Genomic DNA, 26,544 nt, shown 5'->3' on the forward strand with positions numbered 1-26,544 from the left:
GAGGGGCGGAGGGAGGGTCTCCGCTCTGTGCCCTGTTGAGCAGACCTGCCAGAACAGAAAAACAAGGCAGCCTGTGATCCCCTCTGAAGTAAAACCCGGTGCAGGACTTTGGATCACTGCGGGGGGAGACTGCAGCCCACGTGCTTTGCTGCAGTCCCACCACAACTCACCCACCTTTTAAAATCTGATCACGCATCAATTTTGAGTGATCTCCTACGGCTTCACTTACCTGGGATGTGCTGATTTAGGCACGTGGGTATACGAGCTGCATCGTTTTCCACCAAGCCGTTCCTCCTGCATGTTCGTTTTGTGGGTTTTTTAACCCAAAGTAGATGCTGCAAGTACCTGAAGCCCGGTTTCCCCATCTATCGCTGTCCTGCACCCTAGAAACAGGAACACAAGAGACAGCTCAGCAGGATGCATATTTTCTTTAGCATGGGTCAGCCTTTCCACACAGGCAAGCCCAGGGCTGGCGCTGCCCCAGCTGTACTGTGCACAGGGCTGCGGTCCAGCACAACCATCCCACTCCCCTCCACCCCTTCAATATTTGGTGGCAATAGGCTTTCAGCCACCACCGCAGGCCCCCAGGATCCAAGGAAAGCACGCCATGCCATGGCTGCAAGGGCAGAAGGGCTGCTGCCGGGGCAGGTTCATGCCTGCAGAGTTTTTCCCTTCATCACGAGCAGCCCTTGCTGCCCACTTCCACCATAGCAGCTTCCCCTTCCCATAGCCTCAGCCATCCCAGCTCACCTACGTCCATGCAATCGCGGTGCTTTAACGGGATTTTGGCCACCCCAGTTCACATTTAACTAGACCCTCGATTTCGGCTCTTGGCTTTGTGCAAGGAAGGGGTGCAGGTCTAGGCTGCCACCCGAGGGTTGGAGCGGTCAGAGCAAGGCATAGGTTGTCGCCTGGAGTTTCTCAGAGTAAGGGACCTTCCGCAAGTCTCTTTGGCTCACTTACCCAGGGATAACGGTTGTTGTGTCCCACAGCGACACAGCTCAGGAGCTGAGTGCTCGGAAATCCACAGAGGAAAAGCATTCCCTAAACACAACGTAGCTCCTCCTTTAACGCGCAGCTGAGCCCACGGCTACAAGCACCAAGGTGCACAGAACAGCATCCTCAAACCTCAGACCTGGGGGAACAGGGCTGTAAACCCCATTAGCACCGCTCACCCCAGCACTTCCAGCGGGTGACACCTCCACGGTGCCCAGTCCAGACTGGAGCTACACCCAGGCACGTCCCTGCCCACACACACCTCGCCGCAGCACCTCACATCACATCGCTTAAACTTGAAACGCGACAGCAAAGCGTGCCTCCGAGGAGGATGGCTTTGGGCTTTGGTTTTAAAGGGAAATAAGAGGCAGGAGGCGACAAAAGGGACCGGGTTCAAAATCAGTTTCACTCTTTATTTGAAGTTTTACATGCCACCAGCGTACATGAAAGTTGCACATTCAGAATTCGACTCACTACTAGAACAAAGGGCCAGATGCAAACACAAGTGTCAAACAAGTGCACAGATGGAGGAGCCCAAACCGAGGAGCTTGTTGGTATTCGCGACCAGGCTGCGCCGCATCCTGATGGCACTTGAGGCATCAGAGGCGAACCCGCAGTTTTGAGGGCCACCTCCCTTTGCCATCTCCAGGGCGGTGGTTGTGACCTGGGTCTTCTCTCCTAAAGCAGCACCGTTCTCTTTCAAGAGGCTAAACAAGCAGTTTTGGTAACGTCTCTACCAGAACCGAGGGTGTTTGGAGACCAACTGCCCATTTTAATGCTCTTCTGAATTCCCCTTTCTATCAATGCCAGCGGTTTTTACAATGAGAAACAATTTCCACCCGCTGTTTATAGGGAGCGACGACAGAAATAGGGACTCTTACACTGACATTTTATTTTCAAAGAAAGTTTTGATAGAAAAACATTTTCCCCAGCAGCCTTGGGCAGGGAGTTGCAGCTTCCACTTCAAAGGACAAACTTCAAAAACAAATCCAGTGTCCTAATGGTTTTGTGCTACATTACTTAATTGTCATACAGCTAATTAGCAATGCCTGATTTCACATTCTCTGTACATAGATGAAGTTCACAAAAGAAGGGGCTACTTAAAACAATAAATAAAACAAGGCACCAGGCAGCCAGACTCCGACAACATTAACATAAAACGTTACACTTTACCATTTAAAAAACTGAAATAAAAACCCCATCATGATTAAACCTATATTGATCTCTCTTCCTTCAGATCTCAGAGCTTTGAATCTCCACAAGAAAGGGGGGAGAATGCAACGCAGGAAGCGGGGGCTTAGAGCGCACGTCTGTGTACGTATTTCGCCAGCATACAGCAGAGATCTTTAAAATTCTAATTATTTCCCTATCACCAAGTAAGATCGGGATCAATAGATGGTACTAACTGACCCCTTTCCTCGAGTGTCAGGGGGAAATTAAAAAAAAAGAAAGGGGAGGGCGAAACGAGAGCGTCAGAGGTCAATGCCACAAAACAATAGATATTGATGTCTCCATTCATTTCAAACAGCGGAAAGGTCAATGCCTCCCTTGCTTCATGTTTTATGGCTGAAATCCTGCTGCTAACAGCAACAATGTTAGCAGTCAGACCTCATCCATCCTTTTTTATTATTATGATTATTTCTAACCAGGTTAGCCATTTTGAAAATTTGACGAAAGCTGAGAAGCAGCAGGGGGGGGCAGGGTAGGAAGAGAAGAGGGGGGAAGCTGCCCTGGAAATTAATGGAAGGGATGGTTTCCATTAGTTTTCGAGCCTCCCTGTCCCCCTACCTGTGCTCCGGTTTGTCCCTTGCTGCCCCCTAAAAAATGAAAAGGGCCCGAGGCAACATCCCTTCACTATTAATCATTATTCCCCGTACAACATCCCAATTGGTTTCTATGGAAATGATTCTCCTGCAAGAGTACCCCGGCTGCCTGCGCATCTAATCAAAGAGGCAGGAGAGCTGCAATGGAAGGAGATTTGCCTCTGCAACACCCAGCATGGCTCCCCGCACAGGTCTCTCTGCAGGCAAGGGCGAGGAGCTTTGGCTGGACACCCTCCGCTGGGACTGGCCAAGGTGGGACTGCATCTCCCTTAAGTTGACAAATACACCCTTCTGCATCGATTAACTCTGCAAACGGAAAAGCCCCACATTTCTGCAGCTGCGGGGAGATACCCCATGCTAAAAAAAAAAAAAAAAAAAAGGCTGCTGGGAGAAAGCACCCAGCACCACACAATGTACGGTTCCGTTTCTGTACATCGTCCCAGGACTTTCACGCCTCTGAAGATCAGCAAAGCGAAGGGACAGATCCTCTGCTGCTCCCCTGGGAGTCTCACGTGCCTCAGCACAGGAGGCGGCAGTCATGCGAATGAACGCGAGCAGCACCGCTGCTCTGCTACCCATCACCCTGCATTAGCAGCCCCAGCCCTGCCCTCTCCTCCCAGGGGAGCACCACCTCGCCTCGGGGGGTGGCTGGGAGAGAGCATCTTGCACCCCTGCAAAGTCCACTGTGGGAGGCAGGTGAGCCCTCCTCCCCATTCACCGGTGGGGAAACTGAGGCCAAGTCTCAGAGTGCATGTCTGACTTCCAGTTCGAGGTCCACACCGCACTCCTGCCCTGCCTCCTTTCACTCCCATCTCTTCTCCTCCTGCCAAACCACCTCCCCGACAGACAAGCGACTGCAGTCCAAGCTCTCCTGAAGGGAGACGCTGCTGCTGTACAGCCCTCTTTCCAAACCGAGCAGTAGCTACGCTGCTGTTTTCTAAAGAGACCATGAAATCAGCTTCACAAAACAGCTGAGGAAGCAATCCTTTAACCTACAGTCCTTCTAAACACTGATGACAGCCCCACCAAATTCCCCACACCAAAACCATCGTCACTCTTCAGGTCTAGACCCTCCCAGCCTGCAGGAACCAAACGTATGACTTTGGACATTAGCAAAGCAGCAAACAACTTCTGATTTTACCCACTAATGGCACTTGTCCCAGAATATCCTTCTCCCAGAGAAGCACGGACAACTCATTGGTGGTCAAAGCAAAGATTTCTTCTGCAGTCCCCAAAGATCATAGGTCTGATTTGGAGCACAGGAGGAAACACGCCAGCAGGGACTGGGAATCCTGCAGAGGCAGACCCTGTGAGAAGGGCACCTTCTGTAATTGAATTCATTTATTTTAGACTACGGACAGTGGCATCAGCAGGCTCAGAGATCACCTCATTAGATGCTCACAGATAGCAGGAGGGAGATTTCTGGAGAGACGGGGACAGAGGCCAAAGAAAAGGAGGGGGAATTTCATATTAAATAAAAGCTAGGAACAAAACACCCCTCTCTCCGTTCTCTTCTCCTCCTCTAATGCTGCACGCTGGAGACTCAGGGCTGAGTGGGCTCCGAGTCCCATATATTGCTCTGCTCAGAACATATGGTGCTATGTTTAATAGCCCGGCTCTGCCAATTGGGGACTATTAGGGTGGGTTCTTTTCCCAGTGTAAATGTTGCAGAATATAAATTGTAATTAACACCGATGCCAAAATAGCACTTAGAGAAAATAAGCACATTATTAACATCTGGTGAATCCTGCCTGGAGTGCAGAAGCAGCGGAAATTCTCACTCACCATAAGAGGATTTGTAGTAGAGATATCAAGCATTGGCCCGGGGTTGGGGAGTCAGGGGTGGAAGGAGTTTTTAGCTATCTTTATCACCTGTGGGTGACCTTTCCTAGCCCCGATTATAACTGGTAGTGTTTGCATCAGGACTTCTGACCTGCTTGTGTGAATACAGATGTCTAAACATCATACTCCAGGCAACAGAATAATGGCATTATAAAACATGCCTGATTGTCTGCCCCGATCCAGCAAGACATGAGGCAGATGGGTATCGCTTTGCCAAGCAAAAGGTGTAAATATAGCATGTTTCGTCAGGTTACTCTAATCCCCAAGAGCAAAGGGTTAACACCACCATTAAGAAACTGGTGTTTTCTGCATACCACTGTCCCCCAGCTGGACAGGAACAGGCGAACTGGCGGTTGTGCCAAACTCTTGCCCGTGCCACTGTGTGTATGTGGAGGGAAAATCCCTGCTAAGGGTGGGAACGGCCTCACTCCTACAGCAGGTACCAAACATTGGGATCCCTCCACAGGACACAACATTAAGCATTAGAGAGCTGGCTCCATACCCTGAGCCTTCCCTCTACCCTGCTCTGAGACTAGGAGGAACGAGGAAGAGAAAGCAGCTTTGCAAACGCTTGCTGCCTAACCCTCACTATTTATTCTAAGAAAGAAACCTGGACAAAAACTAGGCAGAGCTGAAGTGGCTTGAACTGGACAGAGCAGCGGCTCCTGTTTCTGCTGAAAAGGACATCTGATTTGCTGAAGCGAGGGAGGAGGAGAGAAGAAAGATGTTGCAGAGGGAGAAAGGGATTCAAACAGGCGAGTAATATGACAAGAGGTAGAAAGAATGACCTCGCCGGGAGAGCAGGAGAGAAAACAGTGGCAGGATGCCAAGAACAGGGCACCAGCTCCTCACTGTCACCCGCATGGTGTCTAATCTGAGGCAGAGTCTCGAATACTTCAGGAGCGATCGTGGTTCAGCTGCAGCCGTTCCTGGAGAAGCACGAGCCAGCCTCACCACCTTGTTACCAGTTGAACCCAGAGACCATTGTGGGGAAGGGAGAGAAACTCAGGGCAGACAGCAAATGCATGTAGGGGTTAGTTTTAGCAATGCACAGACTTGTGCTAGTAGAATTCTAACGTTAACCTGCTCGTTAACACCGTAACCTATCTGAGCATAAGGGTTACCGCAGTCTGGCTCAAGATTCACACCAGCAAGACAGATTTCCAGACAAGTCCACAACTGACTGACAGGAAAGTAAGGAGGGAAAGTCCTCCAAAGCTGTGAGATGCATTTTGCTTTCAAATCTATCCCACCAGACCAGGCTTCCTATGAACAATTGGTGGCAGAACACCATTTGGGAGATGGCATCTTGTGTAGAAAATGTCAAAAAGGAGATGGGGACATCATCTTTGGATGACACTGGGCCTCCCCAGAAAAGCACTGCTCAACACGTTAGGGAGTGATTAGGTGGAAAAGTTAGACAGCTCTGTTTGATTGCTGTTTTGCAGAAGACAGACCCAGTGTGCAACCACAAAATACTCCAGCAGAAGGGAAATCCAACTGCCACCCAGAAACGTAGCTCCAGGTATTCATAACTCAGCTTTTGGTACAGCTGTCTGATGCTTTCAAAAGTGCTCAGTAAATAAGGCAATATGAAAGTGATCCAGACCACTACTGATGCCTGAGGAAGTTCTGTAGAGCAAAGAAGCTGACTGAAATCACACTGTGAAAATACTTCATAACATCTCTAAAATTAGCATGAGCTCAAGGCATGGGATCTAAGGACAGAACTGGAACACTACACTCCCATCTACACTGCAAGACAGACTGCATTTAAATCAGATCTGAGCCTCAACTTATTCACCGTAGGCACCATCTACCCTAGGACAAGGATTTCCAAAAGAGCTGAGAACTTCTTCCACCAGAGCGATGGAAAGAGCATCAGCAAGAACATACCATGGTCAAGGTGCCAATGACCTTATTTTGTTATTCAAAAATAAAAAAAGAGTCCTTGTAGTACTTCTCAATCAAAAAAAAACCCCTTCAAATATCTGTGATAGCATGTGTGTGACTACAAATGCATATTTGTAACATAGAAAAGATGTGATGCGCTTCAACTGAGCAACACATTTTTGTGCCTCTTAGCTGGCTTAGGCTTTCTACTTTGCCAAAAATAGACCAAAGCAAAGAATGATTTCCACCAATATCACAAAGTACACTGCCAAAGTACACAGGGGCCCTTAGGAAATACACCAGGCGACACAGGGGAAAGAGCATCGTTAAGTCAGTTTCTCTTACCTTTAACTTCAGTAAAATAACAAAACAATTCATATTAACCGCAAGGAAATACTCATCAGATTCCAGAAGCCTTTGAGACAGGCTTTTCAGATGCAAGCAATATCCAATAGATGTTTCCCCACTGCAAAGAACCAGCTTTTTTCATTTTGCAATTGAACCTATTTAAAGTGATTGTACAGCATCCAGTGAGGTGGCCAGGAGCTGAAGATGGGGAATCCAGGCCAACAAGAAGCCATTTCACGTGTTCACGCTGACGGTCCTTTCCAGGCTGTGGCAGTCACCACCACAAGTTGGGAGGTTCCTCGGCCACTCTGCTTTTAAACAAGGTAATTTCATCCAAGTGCCGCATGGGGACATCTCTGATGACCTCTGTCAAGTCCTCATGAAGCAGAGGGAAAATGACGACATTTAATGCAGGGCGGTCCGCCTGGAAACTAAATCAGACACAGGTTATTAGCTGAGGAAAAATACAAATCCTCCAGTTCAAGAGAAGGGGATTGCATGGATATTGATCATGCAGCGGTGGGGGCAAGGAAGGGTTGTTCAGAGGAGGCAGGAGGGGCAGCTAGAAGTCAAGGTCTCCCACTCCTCTCTGTGTGTCAGCAGGGAGTGCAGGCTGGGCTTGCACCCCTTTTCAGCGAGTCTGTCCACCTGACACAAGCTCAAATTGGGCCTATCATGGGGAGGGAGGAAGAAGTTTTACAAAATTAATAAATAAATCACAACATACAGGTATTCTTAGAGGCCCAGAGATCCTAAGAGATCTGCCCAAGCTGAGCAAGGTGCTCAGAGATAACAATTTAAACCACCTACAAACCAGCAGCAAGTTGCAGAGCCATTAAGAAAATCAGGGCAGAGCAGTGCCAGTCATTCCCTCGGGGCTGAGCCTGGGATTATCACTTCGGGCTGGGTTGTTCTGCATGCAGAGTCTACACTCTGCAATTAGAGCACAGGCAAGTTTGGAAAGCTCAGATCTGCAGATAAGCATTTAAGTGTGTGTGCACACGCACACACGCACTGCAGCCTCCTTTTTAATCCAAGTCGAAGAAAACCTGTCTTGGCACCACAGGAATTTGCCCTAACAGAAACACGCACAAGTATCCCTGTTTGCCACTTGAATTTTGGGTTCCAGTTTCTGAATCTACAGCCTCAGTCTTTTGGTCCCCTCTCCGAGAAATCTGCATTCTCCTCCTGCCCTCCCAGCTCTTCTCGCCAACATCACACCAGTGGGTCTGCCTTCCAGCACACATCCCAGACCTTGCAAGCGAGAGGCCTGACACGACAACATGAGAGAGGAGCAGCAGGGTTATAACTACAGAGCAGAGGAAGAGAACAGCAACAGTTAAAGCCATTTATACAACGTAAAAAGAACCATACAAAAGAGTCCAAGTCTCCATCAGCAAGTACTCTACATGATAGCAACCTGGTGAGTAAGAGAACGTGGGGGAAGAGAAATAGTATTACTCAGTGTAGCATAACAGGAGTTCAGTCTTTTAAAGCTGGGAGGTAAAGGGAAGTTATGCTATAGCTTAAGAGTTACACCCTGAAGATTAGAAGACTTTTGACTATTAGCCCCATGCCACTAAGATGCTTCCTCCGAACCGTGTGACAAGGGCTAGTTCATTATCACTCTAAAGGAGGCAGAGTCAAACTGGCAGCATCAGTCCCTTGAGGCTGAACCAAGTTGCGTTGGGTCAAAAGAGGAGTTCACTGCTCAACAAACTTCTCTTATACAGATGCATGTCTGGAAAATTCACAGCTCATCTCTAGCTCTGAAACGGCCAGATTTCAGTCAAACAGAGAGGGAACGGCTGGAGATTCAGCTGCTGGAAACGCACATGAAAATCCCAGGTAGCAATACAGCCAGCTGAAGAAAAGGACACCAGAGCCTGGCATTTCCCGGGAGACAGAAAGGATATTCCCATCCACAAATTATGTGGAGTGGAACTGCCAAAAACATAGCAGAGAAACTCCCATTCCAAGGCTAGTTGCTCAGTCCTGGTGGGTTAAATTAATTTGCCTGAACCTAAGTAGCTGCAGGAGTAAGGATTTCCAGCAACGAAATTACCCGGGGCAATTTTATATCTTTCTGCATCACAGATCTGCCCTTCATGCCTCATGCCTAAGGGCTGTCAGAAAAGGACACCGCTCCTTGAGTGGATCTGGGGACTTGTGTAGGAGCTGGGCAGTTTCTTACTTCCACAGCACTGCCTACAAGAAATCAACCAGCAAATAACCGCTGATCTGGGAGGCGGTTGGTAAAGTCTGCAGTGAAATTACATAAAATACAGCAAATGGCTCTTTGATAGTTCCTCTTCTGCCTCAGCTCTTCACGTTTCTTATCCAACACCACAGTCCTGCAGAGAAAATCATGTTAATAGACCAAGTTTACTGAAGTTCAGCTAGGAAGAAACAGCCATCTCCCCAAGGCAAAGAAACCTTTTGCTTCTTTCTTTGTATATAGACTCTCCCAAATTAGATCTGCATGCTGCCTTCTCACCATATACAAAATTGTAGTTTATAAGCAGCCTTTACATGTAGCTATAAAAACAAGAACCTAGACAAGTTTACATGACAATCTGCCACCAAGACAACTGAAAATCCCCAACACAGTAAGTATACCTTCCAAAGAGGCTGGATTTATAGGAGAGGTTTGAACTTGATCTTAAAAAAAAAAAAAAAAAAAAAAAAAAGAAAAAGAAAAAAAAGAAAGCTTTGTAATTTTCTCCCCCCCCTCAACAGGAAACTGTATGTTACTGCAAACCTTGTAAATTCCATACCCGAGCAAGTTGACGCCGGAGAATTCTTTCCATGTACAATTTGCGTGATTTAAGAAAAAAAAAAAATCAAATGCACATGGTTCACTATTATTCTCAGCTAAATGTGCGTGCAAAGCCTCTCCTTTAACTGCCTGTTAAAAAACACCCTGGTTTTAACGAGCAGCTGTCATAATGTTAAACTGGGATTAGCAGTTCCCAAAAGCAGACTCCCTCTGCAATCTATGCTCTTTTAGTCCTTCCCCGGAAGGCAATTCCTTTCTTCATACACCTGTCCAGGTGGGCTAGATTGAGTGAGAAGCACTTAGAGCACTAGTTCAAAAGGCCCCAGGCATGGGGAGGAGATAACAAGAAGGGGAAGAGATTGAGTTAATGAGTCGCAGAATAGCTCCTGTAATCTTCTTGACGGTTCTTTCCTCATTCCACACCTGGATGGACTTCAAACTGGATCTACCTCTGCAAGCGCATGGCTTGTAAAATTAAAACCCGAAGGACAGAGAAGGATGTTGACCTGGGGAGACAAAAGAGCTGCAGTTTCAGACATGAAACCCTGCTTTTTTTCCAAGGGAAAGAAGCCAAGGATATGCTTGCTTGCTCTCTCCTACAAAACCTCCAGACTAAACTCATCATGATTAATTAAATGAAAGCAAGTTTTCTAGGCAACTGACTAGCAGCCCCTTCAAAACAGATCCTTTAATCAGAAACAACCACTGGGATAACAAAGAAAATACCCCCCCACACATATTTTCCAGTATAGCTTCTGGTCCAGCAGACTCAACACCAAACCAACAACCACCCAGCGGGAACACTTACAAGGATGTCTCTGAAGTGTCCTCATTTGGATGTGGACACATAATGAGCCTGGCTTCAGCAGCTGGCTGGAATCATCCACAGAGCTGGGAAACGACCAGTGAAGCCCACCCTGTGGTACAAATTCCTCCTGGCATCAGCAGAGGTGTAACCTCACTCTACAGTTAGATCTTGAACGGGTTGCACATGGCTGAAAGGGTTAATGGCACTCTGTTATTTGCCTCCAAAATTACCCCAGAACAGGTGTGGACTGGACACAGTAAGGTTATTTTCAAGTGAACAGCTTGGTAAATAGCCTAACACTACGGTCTCAATTGCTTCCAACCAGCGTGGCGGGATCCAATATGTAGGTCAGGGACAAAGTCAAAAAGAAAGAGAAAAAGTCTAAAAGCAAGGCTGCACTTTGATCAGGTTTCCTCGATTTTAGCAAGACAAAAGAGTCACTCCCTGGAATGCAGTTATCTCCCGGCAAACACTCTCAGTGTGTGTTTTCAGACATACCTCTTTAGAGGCCATGGAGTCCCCAGGACTCCACCTGCTGATAGAGCTAAAGGGCAGACCAAAGCCACAGGAGAAGCTCACCAACCAACCCATAACGATGGATGATGCCCTACTAACTCTCTGCACCACAGACCCCAGAAGACGACACCTCTGCTGCGTTGGGAGCTGTTCAAACTTACCTTCTGTTACTTGTAAGGAAAGGATAAAGCACTATTTGGGACTGAACAATGTATTTCTCCTTGAGATTTCCAGAGAAACCAAAGAAAAGCCCTAAGCCAAATTCAGACGTTTCAGCACATCCCACTTCACAAAAGCTGGCAAGCAGGAATAAGGGCACACAAGGTGGTATAATTAAGCACTGGCAACAAAAGCAGCACACACCAGATAAAATGAGGAAATATGGTGTATCAGGAGTGGATCAAGGCCAGGTTTTTTAACTCCACAAACTGAGATGAGCTTATGGGAAAAGAGGCTCTAAACAAGGAAAGTAAGGAAGCAGAAACCAGGAGAGGCTTGATTTGGGGGAACAGAACACAGTGGGAATAGAGTAGATGTGGCCTCTGGCTTGCAGGACTCTCAGAAATGCAAACCAATGCAGTCACACACCTTCTCCCCCCTCCAAGTTTCCCAAGAGAAGAGAATTCAGACTGACTCACTTTTTGCCATGTATGCAGCTCCGTTACCCACATGAACAAAAAACCCTGTTAATCCTCTGCCAGGCACAGCATAAGTTTGTTTTTGCTGGAAGACTCGCTCACATCTGAAAGTTCAAATGTGGCATCTGTCTTGAAAGCTTCAGCCAGCATACCTGAGCCAGGCTGGAAACTCCCACCCCTGAAGCATGGCACGGTGGAACAGAGGAAGTGCCAGGACAAGCTGGAGCAGCTGACAAGTGGCATGACCCAACATACATACACACACTTTTCTCATCTCTTCAAGAAGGCAAAATTTGTTCCCTGAACTCAGTACCAGGGAACAGCAAAAGCTGTCCTTCTCTACAGTAGCGTAAAACGAAGCTTCTCCAGAGCATCTTCCAGCCATGCCAAAGAAACTGTGGGTGGGATTCCCCCAGGCCCTTTCCTCCGTGAGCAGGGAGGACCCTTGCCCCTCACTCATCCCCCCACATACTGCCTTTAAAGCAGACCCTTCGTGCCATTCTCACTTCCAACCCTGCCAGAGTATCAGTGCTGAGCAGATTTCATTTTCTAACCTCAGAAACGGACTTCAAAAGTTCCCAAGGAAAGCTGTTGTGATTCCTCAGGTTGCTCTTAACTCCACACAATGAGACATTTCCTCCATGAAGTGTTTTCCTTTAAGGGTGTCTTCCATCCTCTCTTGTCTACACAAACTGACATTTTCCCGATGCCTGCGATTTCCCCTCACCTTAAGTCCCATCACTACAGCCTCCACCCTGACACGAAGGGACGTAGATGGGACTCTGGAAGTCACTCACACACAACACTGCCAACTCTCCCATTACCTTCAAGGCAGCATCCTCTGCCACTGCATCGTGTCATGGGGAAGAAGCAATGCACGTCAGACTCATCCCGAGTAGATGCAAGTTACATCTCCCTACTGCGGTTTCTCTCTGTAAGGCATGAATGACACTCTGCTACTTCTCCCGTGAACTGAGGATCATATCAAACACACTCGCAGATTGAAGTTCTTACATTATTTTGCCAGCGGAGCCCTGCATCAGTCAAATGTGACCGAACAATTAGAGGGGGAGGGAATAAGAACCCAAAGAGCGATGCCAGAGCGCCCAGGACACGTCCTAGGGGAGTGCTCTGCCAGAGCAAGCTGAAAGTTATTTCCTAATCTCTTCCACAAATTAAAAAGCTACTGCAATAACTGCTCAATTAGATTTATTTTACTATGGAAATGCTTTAAAGCTGCAGTTAATGCTTCCGTTCAGCCTTTTACACCCTCATGAAGAGAAAGCACGACAGCACTATTCCACTATTATTTCTCAGCCAAGAGAGAGAGGAGGACACTCCTTGAAATCTATTTCATGCACAAACCAATCTACTTGCTAAGGAAGGTTTCAGGACTGAGTTCCCTTCAAAACACATGAGCTAGCAGTTAGAACAAGCCATTTGGGTCAACCACAGGAATGCATTTAAGAAAAGGGTATGTTAGTACCCCCCAAAACAAAGGTACGTTAATATGCCAAGTTGGGGATAGTCCCACAAGCCATGGTGGCTTGTAAAGTATTTGAACCCACCCATAAACAACATCCCTGGTAGATGCAAAGGTGTCCAGGCCACACCTCAAGCAGTCAGCCTTCGCCAAGCCCGCCAAGGAATTCTTGGGTAACGCGAGCTGACAAGGATGCAGTTTGTTATTCAGTCTGTGACAGAATGATTCAGGGGTTTCTAAGAGCAGGAAATGAAACAGACAATGAAAGCTGGAACAGGATGCTAATGATTCACTATACCAGCCTAGCGATACATTAAGTCTTCTGCAATCAGACGCAGGGCCTGAGCCCACAACATGCTTAGGCTAGCGGAGTGGGGTTGGCAGCTACCATGCTGGCTCTGGGATCCCAGAAAGCCAGCAGTGTACCGAGAGGGACTTTTTCAAGGTCAGAAGGAAGCGAAGGTGGCGAAGGGATGCAAAAAACAGCTTGAAAATCTCAAATAAGCCCTAGGTGCTAATACCAGCTTTTTGCAGTGTCAATACAATTGCAGCAGTCAGGTGGGCAGTGCAGGAGGGACGCTGGAGGACTCTGCTGAATTCAGAGATGATCTTGCACTCGCTCACTGCCCTAACAGCCCCCTCCCACCCAATCTAACAGCAGAGGATTATCCAAAAGGGCTTTTCTGAGGCTGAGCCCACAATGAGAATCCAGGCAAGAGGAACACTGCAGGGATATCCAGGGCAATAGCAACAGGGGAGGGGGGAACGCTTAGCTCTGAGGTAAGCAAAAATTCATTTGTGATAGTTCAGTCCTGTGCTAAACACCAGGAGAGGGACTGACTCACTCAGCACTTTCCAAATTCTTGGTTTCACACCCATGCTCCCACCTGGAAGCCCTGTTTCTGCAACTGAATCCCAGGAGGGTGCTTCATCCCTTTAGCAAGCATCATGGCTCTCGCAGCCACACAGGGCCACTGGAATCAGCAGTTTAAGAAAAGGTAAGATCCATCTAAGAGTTTCATGTTAAAAAAAGGACAATAACAAGCACGGGGAAATTTAGGCAATGCTACAGAAGCTTGAATAGTAAGATCTAATTCAGACTAAAATGCTATTCCTGGAAAGTGGCAGGAGCCGTATTGTGAAAGTCACATCAAACTAAGCGTGCTGATACCTGACACAGGCAGAAGAAGGAAGGTTAAGTCAGTGTTTCTCTTTCTCTGGGTCTTGGATACCCAGAACGGGCAGAATGCCCTAAACCAGTAAAATTCTTTACATTTTCCAGCACTGGTTAACCCTCAGACTCATCTGAATCGCACAGTCACTTTGCAAAGCCATTTGCTGGAGACAGGTAGCCACTGTGGCTAGGGGAACAGGGGCAGAGAGCTTGAGCCAGGATTGCCAGCCCCCCACTCCCCACCCTGCAGCTCTTGGGGATGCTGCACCAGGACCGCAGCCAGCCCCAGCCCCCTGCACCTTCTCCCAGCAGCTATCAGACCCCAGGAGACGACAACAGAGCTTTTGGGAGATGCGAGCGGCTGAACCCAGCTACCACTCCCCACCCCAAAACACACTTCAGCTGCACCACAATCTTTTGCTTCCTGACCACGCTCTCTACCACAGCTTAACTTGGATTGCATTTCTATAAATCACAGCTTACCTCTATGCCTTGATACTTTCCCCCTATGTATGAAGAATCCCTAATGACATCACGGTCTCAGAGATTTTTTGTTTTGCTTTGGGTTTGTATTTTTTTTTTTTTACTGTTGCTTTCTTGATCTTTTCCAAGGTGTTTTTCCAAGGACTTTTCACAGGCTTGTATTGTCTGGTGGTGTTGAGTCCTTGAAATCATTAGAATGACAGGAGCTATCTAAACACTTAAGCTAAAACCTACACAATTCTAAAGGAACACACTGGAAAATAAAATCTGTCCTTGAGGCCAAGGGGATATTTGCCAAAGTATTTCCTATCCCCTCTTCTAGCCTGGTAAGCTTCACTAGGAAAGCAACTTCTCCTGCGTGTTTGTCAAGTGCCCACTAACCACGCCATGTAGCTGTGCAGTCCTGAAGTCATCCAAATTCTTTTCCTGCAAGATTTCTGGGGCAGAGAAATACAGGCGTGTAAATACGATTATTTAGCATGCAACACATCAGTAAGCAGTGGGACACCTTCCATAGGTCACAGCTCCATCTACTGACTATTTCACAGAATAACAGCGTGGAAATCCTCGGGGAAGGCTGTTGGAAGCACACCCTGTCCCCCCGGCCTGTGCTTTGGACACATCGGCTCTTTCCAAGCTTTTAGAAAGAATCCCAGCACAGCAGCACAGCCTAAAAGGGAGAAGCAAATCTCCCTGTTGTGCAAAGAAGCCTCTTTGTACAGCAACAGGTCTGGGGTCACCCTTGAACCTATGACCGTGGGTCCAGGAGTTGTGGTATTTTAGTGTTTCTGGAATTACCGCTGCAGTGGTTTTAACAGAAGAGTTATTTAAACAAAGAGAACACGCGCTTGGAGCTAAGCACTTTGGCAAAGTTAGGGTGCAAGCGTAAAAGGGAAAACATTGTCTTCGTTAGATCCGCTACTATCTGAAGCGTGGCAGCAGCTGAGCACCATGTGACAGGAAAAAAAATGTCATTTTACAGAGAAACTAAGACTAGACCACTGTCACATGTGAAATCTGAGGAAGATCAGGGACGTGGATATGGATCACTCAAGCCACATCTCCCACTCTAACCACTACGCCTTTTTTACGTGCACAGAGTATCTCCCTGAACCATAAAGGAGATTACCCCTCCCATTCGCACAGAAGAAAAAAGAATAAAGAAAAACACTGCAATGATTTATCTGCCCAGAGGGAAACAGTCTTCTCTAAAGCTCAGAGGAGACCTTGCCCTTGCAAGCCTCTTGTTTGCTGATGAGGGCTCCAGATGAGTGCTGTTCTGCTCAGTGTGTTTCATTGCAAAAGAGGCAGAACTGAATCAGAGGCTTTTAATGACTTAAATACGTAAACCAATCCGTCCCAAATAGCAGCAAACTTTAACCAGAAAGCTGCCCACAAGAAAGCTGGACACCACAGGGCCTGGTTTCGAGCTGTCACAAGACTAACAGACATGAAAACAACTCTCTTGTCAGGCCAGTAGAACAGAAATACATAATACTATCCTTATTTTACAGCTGAGGGAAGAGCTTGAGAACCAATTCAGGCTTTAAGCCGTCGGTGTGGTGCAGGAGATTTAATACACAGGCTCCTATCACCACACCCTGTATATACACCATCTTCCAGTACAGTTTGGCAGCTGAAACCAGTCTGTTCTCCCCAAATCTGCCCCAGCCTCTTCTGTGATCCAAACCGTCCCGTGCATCCACCTCTGAAAAAGGATCGCGCTACATGAGATCACATTTTCAAGCCCTCCCAGCTCTACCACCTGCAGCAAACTACTGGTACGTGCCCAGTCCTACCTTTCCAGTTCCCACTCACATTTCTTCTCTTTTTAAAGGCACCGGGAGAATAAGAGTCATTTTTGCCCCGTCTCCCCGTTCAAAACCAGCAATCACTTGGCTGCTGTCAGCCTAAACAAAACCGTCTCCATAACCCTAAAATAGGAACTCTAACCCCGAGGAATATGGATGAATTCCCCCAGCTCAAGAAAGGGAGCAAAAAAGAAAGGCTCACAGCCTTGCCTCCCCTGCTCTCGCCTCCTCCTTCCCACCCAGCTCTCCATGTTTTCTACTCTCCGTGTTTTCCCCACACACGCAGCATATCTGCACATTCCAAAAAAAAAAAAAAAAAAGGAGGAAAAAAAAGAAAAAAATTACTGTATTTCATTCTGGCACAAGGATATATAACTTCAAAGTTGCTACCTAAAGGGCTCTTCCAATTTAAAACTTGGCTTAAAGAGACACTAGCTGCACATTTTTAGAGGAAGCCATGCTGTATGAATTAGGGCCTTATCCACAGGTTTAAGCAATGAACTAGCTCACACACGGATTTTACTGCACGTCTCGTTGCCCTTGCAGTAGTAGACAAAATGCAGTCAAGAGAAAGTCAATTCTTGACCCCATCTGAAGGCACATTTGTGCAAGGATGAGAATGGGATCACTGGAATAATCACGTGGTTAAAGCCTCACTGACGGCTCGTGGAAGACTCCAGGCTTTGCTTACACATCATTTTCTGTATTTTGTTCCTTCCATTTTATTACTAGAGACAGTTGCACGAGAACGGGATCTTTGTTGCTTAGAAGAGCATCTGCTCCCACTGCTTATCCTCCTCCTGAAGTCATAATCTTACGTGACATCAAAATCGTTTCCAGAGCCACCAATTACAATGTCATAGAGGATTATGACTTCAGGTGTAGAATTTGCAGTAGGAGCAGATGCTCTCTTCAGGGGGAAAAAAAAAACCAAAACACTTCAAAAAAACCTGTTTTCATACAAACGTCTCTATTAATAAAACACAAAAGAAGAAAAATAGTATGACAGCCAGAACTGTTGCTAAATCTAAAAATAGTTTTTAACATTTCCACAAGGCACCAACTGCTCTTTGGAAAGTTCCCAGGGTTTAAATTACGAAGAGGTACACAGAACGTAGTGAGAATCCATCCACAACAGAGGAAAAAGAGGAAGAAAAGACTGCAGAGCAGCATATTTCCGCTCAGTAAGTGGACATTAAAATTTTGGCCAATGCTGCAATGGCATCTCAGAGGGGAGGGCAAAATAAAAAATGAGAACTGCAGATTCTTGGTTCTTTCGGAAGATCCCCAAAGCACAACTGAAATCCACCAAGAAATGTTTTTACAGATATGAAGCCCTGTGAAAAACAAACTCAAAGAATCCTTGTCACATCACAAGGAATTTACTTAGACGTTTCCAACAATTACTCTCCCAGAAGGACCCTGAGCCTTTTAGAGGCAGTAACAAACAATCTCGTGAGCAGTTTGGTAGGTAGCTAATATAGTCATAGGCTCTTCTGGATCTGATCCGCGGAAACAAGCCAAGTGTAATAAGTCAGTTTGAAGCTGGAGAAAGGCTGGGGGGAGGAGCACCCTTTAGGATGCAGTAATAATGCCGTGTGATTTGAAATTTTTATTAGAGCTTAACAGGGCAAAGCAACAGTAGGTGACAAAGAAAACAGACTGAAGGCGGAGAAAAAGCCTTATAGAAAAAAAAAATAATGGAAAGTCTGTTACATGGGAAATATTTTGTAAGATGACTGCCACTATTAGAAGATTTCAAAATGCCAAGCGTAATTAAAAGCTCTCTTTTCAAATGCAATTCACGGCTCACACACAAACGTTTCCCACCACGTGAGCCTCAGAACACTGCAAGGGGCCAAGCAAAATGCATTTAAGAACTGCCAAACGTGCAAAGGCAGTTTGTACCAATTCTCCCCCCCACACACCCCCCGAAGAAAAACCCTTCACAACAACCCTTTAAAGGCTTTGAATTGCGCTGCCAGGGGATTATCAGTAAGTGACATTTACAAGTGATTAGAGGACAGAGAATTATCTTAGTCACTTGTGGGAAAGGAGGAAAGCTTCAAGGTCAAATCTCTCAGTACTTAAAATGTCGGCAGATGTTTTGTTTACACAAAAAGTGTCATTTGATTTATGATGGAGCTTTACATCCAGATCTTCACCTCAGCCAACGGCACTGCAGAGAACATGGGTGGGAATGGAATCAAAAATTCATATAATACCTTCAAATATTTCACTTATTCACTCTTATTAAAATAAGAGGCTAGTTCATGTGCCAAGCAGTTACACAGTACCTATTAGCTTCTTGGAACAAGTGCTCCAAGCCATATAAACCTTGGCAAGCAAGGAAATGGAGATAAATCTTCAACAGCTCCAGAAATCCCACATCAGCCCCTTTCCGCACTCACCTCCGGACAATAGATTGCTGGAGATTTTTGCAAACGGTAAGAGATTCTCCCATAAACATGTGGCACATGATGACCTCAAGGCAGTTGGCCATGAATGACATCACTGCGTCAGACTGCAGAGTCCCACTCCGGGAGACGATGCAAAGCCGCTGGAGAGAGGAGCAATGACTCAGTGCCTGGAAGAACTGGGCGCCCGCACAGAAGTACGGCTGTTCCAGCCTGCAATAAACAAAAACAAGTCAATGGGCAATTCATGCTTGGGCCGCTTTAAGACAAGAGGGAAGACAGCACATTCATGGGGACCCAGCAAACGGAGCAACCAGTGTCCCCTACTGCCTGTGTCACTTACACATGGGATAACCTTCTACCCGCTCGTGCCAGCAGTATGGCATAACAAACCCGACATTGCAAGCTCAGACCTCTTGCTTGCTAGTTACTCTTGAACGGCGTGTGCTGAAGGGCAAGGAGACACATAGGCAGAAAGGCCTTAAACTGCAGAATTCCAGTGCCCACAGGGAGTAACCCTGGTTTCACAAGTTTTCCACAGAGCATGTTGGGCCTTAGATCTGACCAGCAGATCCATCCTGGTCTTATGAAAAGCACAGCCTGGCTTTTGCTACCTGACATCCACCGAGCAGTTGATGGGTATTTAGGGACTTACTGCTCCGATGCACCAAACCCTGATCAAATTGGTCATCTTCAGTTTACTGCCTAGACAGGAGCGGGCATGGAAAATTCACAATGCACACATGGTGATGCAGAACTTGGGCCTCTGAGCCAACAGAGTGACCACAACCAGCCCTCCCTGGTCAGAGGATGGCAAAGGATCAAAGCTACTGCTCTCCCACAGGACGAAGAACCATCATCAATCCAACCTCTATCTTAAACACTTGGCGCAGAGAAGAGAGGCAGGATTTTTTTTATCATGTCTATCCACAATCTTACATCACAGGCCAGAGCAGGACAACAAAGTGACATGGTGAAGCCACACCTGACCAACGAGGGGCCCATGTTTTAACTAGCAGCATAAATGGATGAATGCCTCACAGAAACCAGTCTGCAAGAAGCAGAACCTGCTCAGAGCTGGTGTCACCAGGAGAGTACGTCTGCTTAGTGCAGGTTTCCTACAGGGCCGCGGAGCACTTGGGAATCGCAGTCATTGGGTCAGCAAGGCCAAGAGCTCCAAGGTTAATCCATTAGGTGATAACAAGCTGTATGTCCCAACCTGATCTGGATAATCTCTGCACAGGCTTTTGTAGTACGCGGGGGTATCTCAGCAACTTAATCCTGTTAATTGATAAATTCTGTTTTAGAGTCTCAGCCTGTGACTGCTGGTCAGGTAACACTGCCTGAAGAGATCCTAACAGCCCATGAGTGCTTTGGGTAACAGCTTAAAATTAAGAAAACGTGAAGCCTCTCCAATTTTTCAACAGCATTATTGGTCCATTGTAACTTCAAGACAAAAAGCACAGAAGCCCCTGCAACCTCTCAGCAGGTTTCTAGGTTAATCTCTGTGACCCGACAGCCATACTTGCAATACTGCCTTTCACTCGCTAGATGACAATGTTGCTTTGGAATATCCCCTTAAACTAGTTTCTCAGCCTGGAAAATGGGGAGGGGGAAAAAAGGGTAGAAGCAGCACAGAATTAGTCAAATGAAAAGGAAACTACATTATCAGGAGGAAATGCTAAGCATTAAAATCCTCTTAAACCTATATAAAACCTTAGACTTTACCCAAGAAAGAACAATGACAGCTTACACCAAAACGCCTAGCTGTTACAAGGAGACACCTTTGTTCATCCTTTATTCAAGGCTCTACGCTGCCTCTCATCTTAATCGCTCTTGGCCTCCATTTCAAAGCCTCTGAAAACTACAGTGCCCAGAATGAGTGAAGCAACACTGCACACCCAAACCTCCTTCCCCACATCTTAGTTCTTCCATGGCTATTTAGTCTCCTGAAGATTAAAACATACATTCACTTGACCCAAGCCATTAAGCAACTGAGTTTCCAATAGCTGCCATCCCTTGGATGAAAGACCAGCATGCTCCTTGCCTGTTATAAAAGGGAAGTGGTGGAAAATGAAAACCTTCCTGAGGTGTTTTAGCCACCCTGGCTCCCTTCACTATTGCAATGGATCAGGAACATGCAGACAAACACCAGTCTCAGCTGATGAGCAATGATTTTAGTCACACTAACTGTCTTTGTGGTCACAGGAGTAACCTTGCTGTTACTACTGTTAGGCATTTTAGCCCCAGTTTGTGAACAAGGAATGACAAGAGGACTGACAGGTCTAGCAGTTTCACCAACAGAAGCTGATTTAGGGGAAAAGTCACCATCCCTAGAAGTATTTAAATTTGGCACTTCAGGGCATGCTCTAGTGGCAGAGATTGTAGGGGTTGTGTGGGGTTTTTTTGGTGTGGGGTTTTTTTTTTTTGTGTGTGTGTATGGTTGGACTCGATGATCTCAAAGGTCTTTTCCCACCATGAAGATTCTATGATTCTATGAAAAGAAAGAAGAATAAAAGAAGAATAAAAGAATCTTTCTAAAATAATAACATTTGTGTTTATGTGGACTAGTGCAAGGAAACCACCACGGTTCATGCCCTTTGCTTTCATAAGCACATTTTGGCTACTGTGAAGCTCCGTTATGCACCCTTCAGGATAAGATCCTTGGCAGGATCTTTTAAATCCTACCAGGAGAGGCACACCAACAGGGCAAAGTCTAAATGTGGAATGTTTCCAATATATTACCAAGAAAAGAAAAAGAAATAAAAAAATAAAGCGTCAAGATTGTAATACAAACCAAAAGCAGAAAAAATACAACAGAAAAAAAAATATGTTTGTACTACAAAACCAAAACGCCTCACTGGGAAATCTGAGGAGACCTCTACATTATCTAGACACTGTAGGAGTCTCTTCCTTCCTGGAAATTTAAGAGATGTACGTGTATACAAAGCCAAAAAGTCAGCAAAGGCATATAGTACATATAGTATTTAATCTATCCGTGACAGGCTGCTAGCTCCCAAATATGCAGCATCCACTCTTCCTTATCTAAAAGGAAGGCAGTTGCAACATAGAGACTTTTTGCTCTTAAAACACTGGTTAAAGGGCATATCCTGAGCCCTCAAGGACAGCACACAATGCCTTCCCGTTCTCCGCAAGTCAGGAAGGAAAGTATCCAGTTTTCAAGACATTGCAGCTACTTTTGACCGGAACAGGAACACTTGGCAGTTTTCACCCTAGCCACAACAACCCATGCACTACATTTCTGGAGATCCACAAACAAAATGGAGATGTTCAATGGCAGCCCCTCACCTGAGATCTCTCAAACACTTGCAGTGTTTCAGCATGTCCATGAGAGCAGACATATAGACCACTTTCCCCATCATGCCCAGGTTGGCCAACGAAAGAGTCCGCAAATGCTGGCACTGCAATCCAATGCTAATAAGCCCAGAGCCAGTAAGAATATTTGGCAGTTGTGCTAAGGTGAGGCTCTGCAAGTAAGTCAATTGGCTAATGGCAGCCACCTCGGAATCCCCCACACTTTGCGCCCGGACACAAGGAGGCAACGAGTTCCGAATTGCTGGCTCATTGCGGGGCATGGCAGAGGAAAAACTGGACCCAATTACTTCCAAGGTTTCCAAAAATCGGAGGCTTCCCATCAGAGCCCAGAATACCGAAGACTCTATCTTCTGATTTGCCTGGTCCGCTAAGTTCCTCGGATATGTCTGTATCCCAATCCGAACTTTCCTTCCAAATGTTTGGGGCACCAAATTAGACGCCGTGGGAGGCTTTTCCACATTTGCAGCAACATCTGTGATGGAACAAACCGGTAGCGCTAACGAGAGCAGGTGCTTTAGCCTGGACAGTAGCTGGCACAAGTGATTCCCTATGCTTTCTGAGCTGTGATGGTGAGCTGCAGAGAGGTTGAGGTGTCTCAGGTTGCAGCAAGACACTACCAGGCTTTCCAGAATGCTACTGTCAATGTCATCTTCCGCTTTTCGAAACAAGGACTCCGGAGCCAGACAGTGAACGCAGCCACTGAGATTCAAACTGGTCAAGCTTTTAAGATCTTTCCCACCGTTAATAACCCTCTGGATCAGGTGACCACCAGATAAGGTGCATCGGCTAAAGCTGAAGTAGAAAGGGTTGTTGAACTTCAAGTGTTGCAGGAGCCCAGAGCCGTTAATCCAGGCTTTGGGCAATTGTAAAGCATCCAGACGTACATTTCGAGCCATAGAGTCCAGGAGGTTTTTAGTGGCTCCCGTCTCCGCAAAGCTACCAGGGGCAGAAATAAGGAAGGCGTGAAGGTTCTCAGGTGTCCGATCACTCAGCACTGCCAAGTACAGCCTCACCACCTCCTGATTAACGTAGCCAGGAGCCAGCCTGGCATAGAAGACGCGCAGGTTCTGGTAATGGGGCACATTGCTCTCACCTACCATTAGCTGCCCAGAGAGCATAAAACCTTCTCGCGAGCGATCAAGGATCTCAAAATAAAGCAACAGTTTCTCAAGGCTAGTGCAGCACGGAACGACACCATATGACGGTGTGTAAAGGGTTTGCTTCAATTCCGAGACACGGCTAAGAGTGGCTTTACACTCACTGCTTAGCTGACTGGCATCGAAACCCGGATTTACGTCTATCGCCAGGGAGCGCAGGTGCTGGAGCGTAGACAGCATCTTTGAGAGACGGAGAGAGGTGACGTGGCACCCAGACAAGTTCAGTTTTACCAGGTTCTTGCATCGTGTTACATGATCGATAGTGGAGCTGGGCAGCCAATAGCACCCAGCCATGTTCAGCTGGTAAATCTCTTTTCCGATATCCCTCATCAGTTGCTTCACTTTGTCTTTGTTTACCTGTACTCAAACAAAACCACATTCAATGAGATATACGGCAATGGTGTGCACTGACTCAGTTTCCCATCTGACGATGGGGATAAGAGTGGTTAGCACTTAGATTACGTGGCTCATCCAAAGGTTTCGGGACGCTAGCACAGTCTAAGAATTATTATACTGCTGGTAGCTGGCTTAGTCTGCCATGCTTTGGACTCTTAAGATTACAGTTCCTTTAGCTTCTTAATCTGTGCAGTTCTGCATTACGGACTGTGAGGCCAAATCTGGTCAGCAACTGATAGCAGACTGGAGGACCATCTCCATTTTCTAACAGCAAAGCTATTTCAGCAGAACTGGCTATCTAGGGAAACTCAAATTGAAAGAAGAACATTTCCATTCTCCTTCATCCAGTTTCCTCTTTTGGAAATGAGTAAGAGAGGCTTCCCCTTGCCTGTACTTGGTGATACAGTCCTTATAAAATGTATCACCCTTCATTCCCGAGTTTTATTTTTGTTATAACACATACAGAATTTCTGGCTTAGCTGACTGCATGCCTGACAGCAATACGCACAAGAGGGATTTTTTGCACAACAACATAGAAAATGTATTTTGAGAAAATGGTAACTTTACACAACCACAGCTACAAATGGAAAGTCACGCTTACTTTCATTTTAGCTTCCAGAAACACAGAGAAGATAGTTTTCACTGCCGGTATTTTATATAACTAAGGGAGCACAGAGCTGTTCTAACAAAGCATTCTGGAAAACAAATGCTTTTATAAAACAGTTTATTGTTTATTTGGTTTCAGAGTTCAAGAGCAGTTCACTTATGCAGACACACTGCAAAGTTCTATTTCTTGGCACTTTTTCAGAAGTCAGATTTCTCTTCATAGCTAACAGAAGAAGCAAGCTATTCTCCCCACCTTATAGTCTTTCTGAAGTAAAACTGTATGTGTTAGGCTCTTGTCAAGGCAAAGCGTTGCGAGTTTCCTGCAGGTTCTCCTGACGTTCAGGACAAGGTCTGTGCAAGGGACGTAGCTGAGGATGTGCAAAAGGATCTCATCTGAGAACTCCATCAAGTTGACGCCATTACTTTCCTCTTCGCTCTCCCCACTTATGATCTCCTGGGGGTGGGGGTGTGGAAAGAAAAAGAAAAAAAGAACAACCACTAGGTGAGAAACTTCAGCAAAGCTTGTGAGAAAACAGATGACCCGAGTCTCATAAGGATTTATAAAGTGAGACAAAACAGAAATGCTTGGATTTTTAAGTGCTTCCATCTGCATGAAGAAACCAAAATCTTTCCCTTAGAAGACAACATGGAGGTAGTGCAAACCATCACGCAAAGCCACAATACCTTCACTTGATCTTTTACTGTTGGCTCCTTTAGAATGAGGAGAAAAACGTTTACATTCATTCCACTTTGGCCACTTACCTTGCAATTGGAAAACTGACTGTCCCTGATTCTTTTCTAAATATAACGCAGCAGTCTCTTTCTACATCTTCCCTCTACGTGCCATCCGCTTCAATAACCTTAAGAGTTATATAACTGTGTGTGTGTATATATATATGTATATACATATACACATACATACAAACAAAACTGCAGTCAGCATCGTATCACCCATAGTTCGTACGCTTTAACCATATGAACCACACGACCGACATGACAAGAGGACAAGAGAGCCTCTTTGCTCCTCCACCCCACGCTCCCTTCCTGTGACCCTGGGGGATGACAAGAGTCACCCCAAACTCACCGGGATGGCCAGAGAAGAAGGCGACGGGGTCCTCGCCATCTTGAGGGGTGTCAGGGACAGGATATGGCCCCCAGCCCACCCCACCGTGATAACGGCAGTTCTGGGGGGTGGTTGGGTCTTTAGCACCATCTTTAGCAAAGCTCAAATTGGCCTTAAGGCCATGGCATCCCCTAGAGGGAAGGGGGGAGATGGTCCCACCTCACAGCCCCGCTAACCCTCCCCCCGAGGCACCTCAGAGAAGGCCAGTTTCGGCCCCCGCACCCAGCCCCGTTAGATGACGGCAGGCCCGCTTCAGGAACCGGCTCCCCAGGCCCTCCCCACGCCGCCGGGCGGCCCCGCGGGGAGAGTGGCCACCGGCACCTCCCGTCCCCACCTCCGCCATTGGAGCCCCCGCACCGCCGCCGGGGCCGGCTCCAGCCCCTCTCGCCTCTCCCCCATCCCAGAGCGGGGCCCGGCTCCCCCCAGCCCCAGCCGAGGGAGACGGTGGCGGAGGACAAGCCCCGGCTAACGGCCGCGGCGGAGAGGAGAGAGGAGGGCGGGAAGAGCCTCCCCCGCCCCGGCTCACCTCTCCACAGCGGAACATGGCGGCGGCCGCGCGGTCCCGCCGCCACCGCCGCCGCCGCCTCCCCCAGGCACCGCTCAAACCGGCCGCGTCCCGGCCTGGCTCCTCGCCGGCCCGGCCGCCACACGGTTCTTCCGGCGCTGCCATGACCCGGCTTCCGCGGCTCGCCACACCCCCGCCACCGCCCCCTCGGCCGCTCCGCGCCGCCATCTTGAGCGTGGCCCGGCGGGAAGACGAGGGTGAGCGCCGGCTGGCGCTCGGCGCCATCTTGAGAGCGGCGCCGCCATGATGGGAGTGGCGGGTCCATGTTCACAGACTCACACAAAATCACACAGAATTGGGACGCCCGTCTCAGTTGTGCCGCCCCCTCACAGTTTAGCCGTCTCTGAGGG

General features: G+C 47.2%; 1 protein-coding gene across 1 annotated transcript; it reads right to left on the minus strand.

Moving 5' to 3' along the window:
• Positions 1-1,389: 1,389 nt before the first annotated feature.
• Positions 1,390-26,439, minus strand: FBXL18 (F-box and leucine rich repeat protein 18). Its single transcript, XM_074597809.1, is given in 6 exon segments — positions 1,390-7,333; positions 19,006-19,224; positions 22,321-23,861; positions 24,760-24,960; positions 26,156-26,397; positions 26,400-26,439. Coding segments are annotated over 6 exon segments (2,400 nt in total). The 3' UTR covers positions 1,390-7,176.
• Positions 26,440-26,544: the final 105 nt, after the last annotated feature.

The sequence above is a fragment of the Larus michahellis genome, chromosome 8, assembly GCF_964199755.1.
Source record: "Larus michahellis chromosome 8, bLarMic1.1, whole genome shotgun sequence".
Lineage (NCBI taxonomy): Eukaryota > Metazoa > Chordata > Aves > Charadriiformes > Laridae > Larus > Larus michahellis.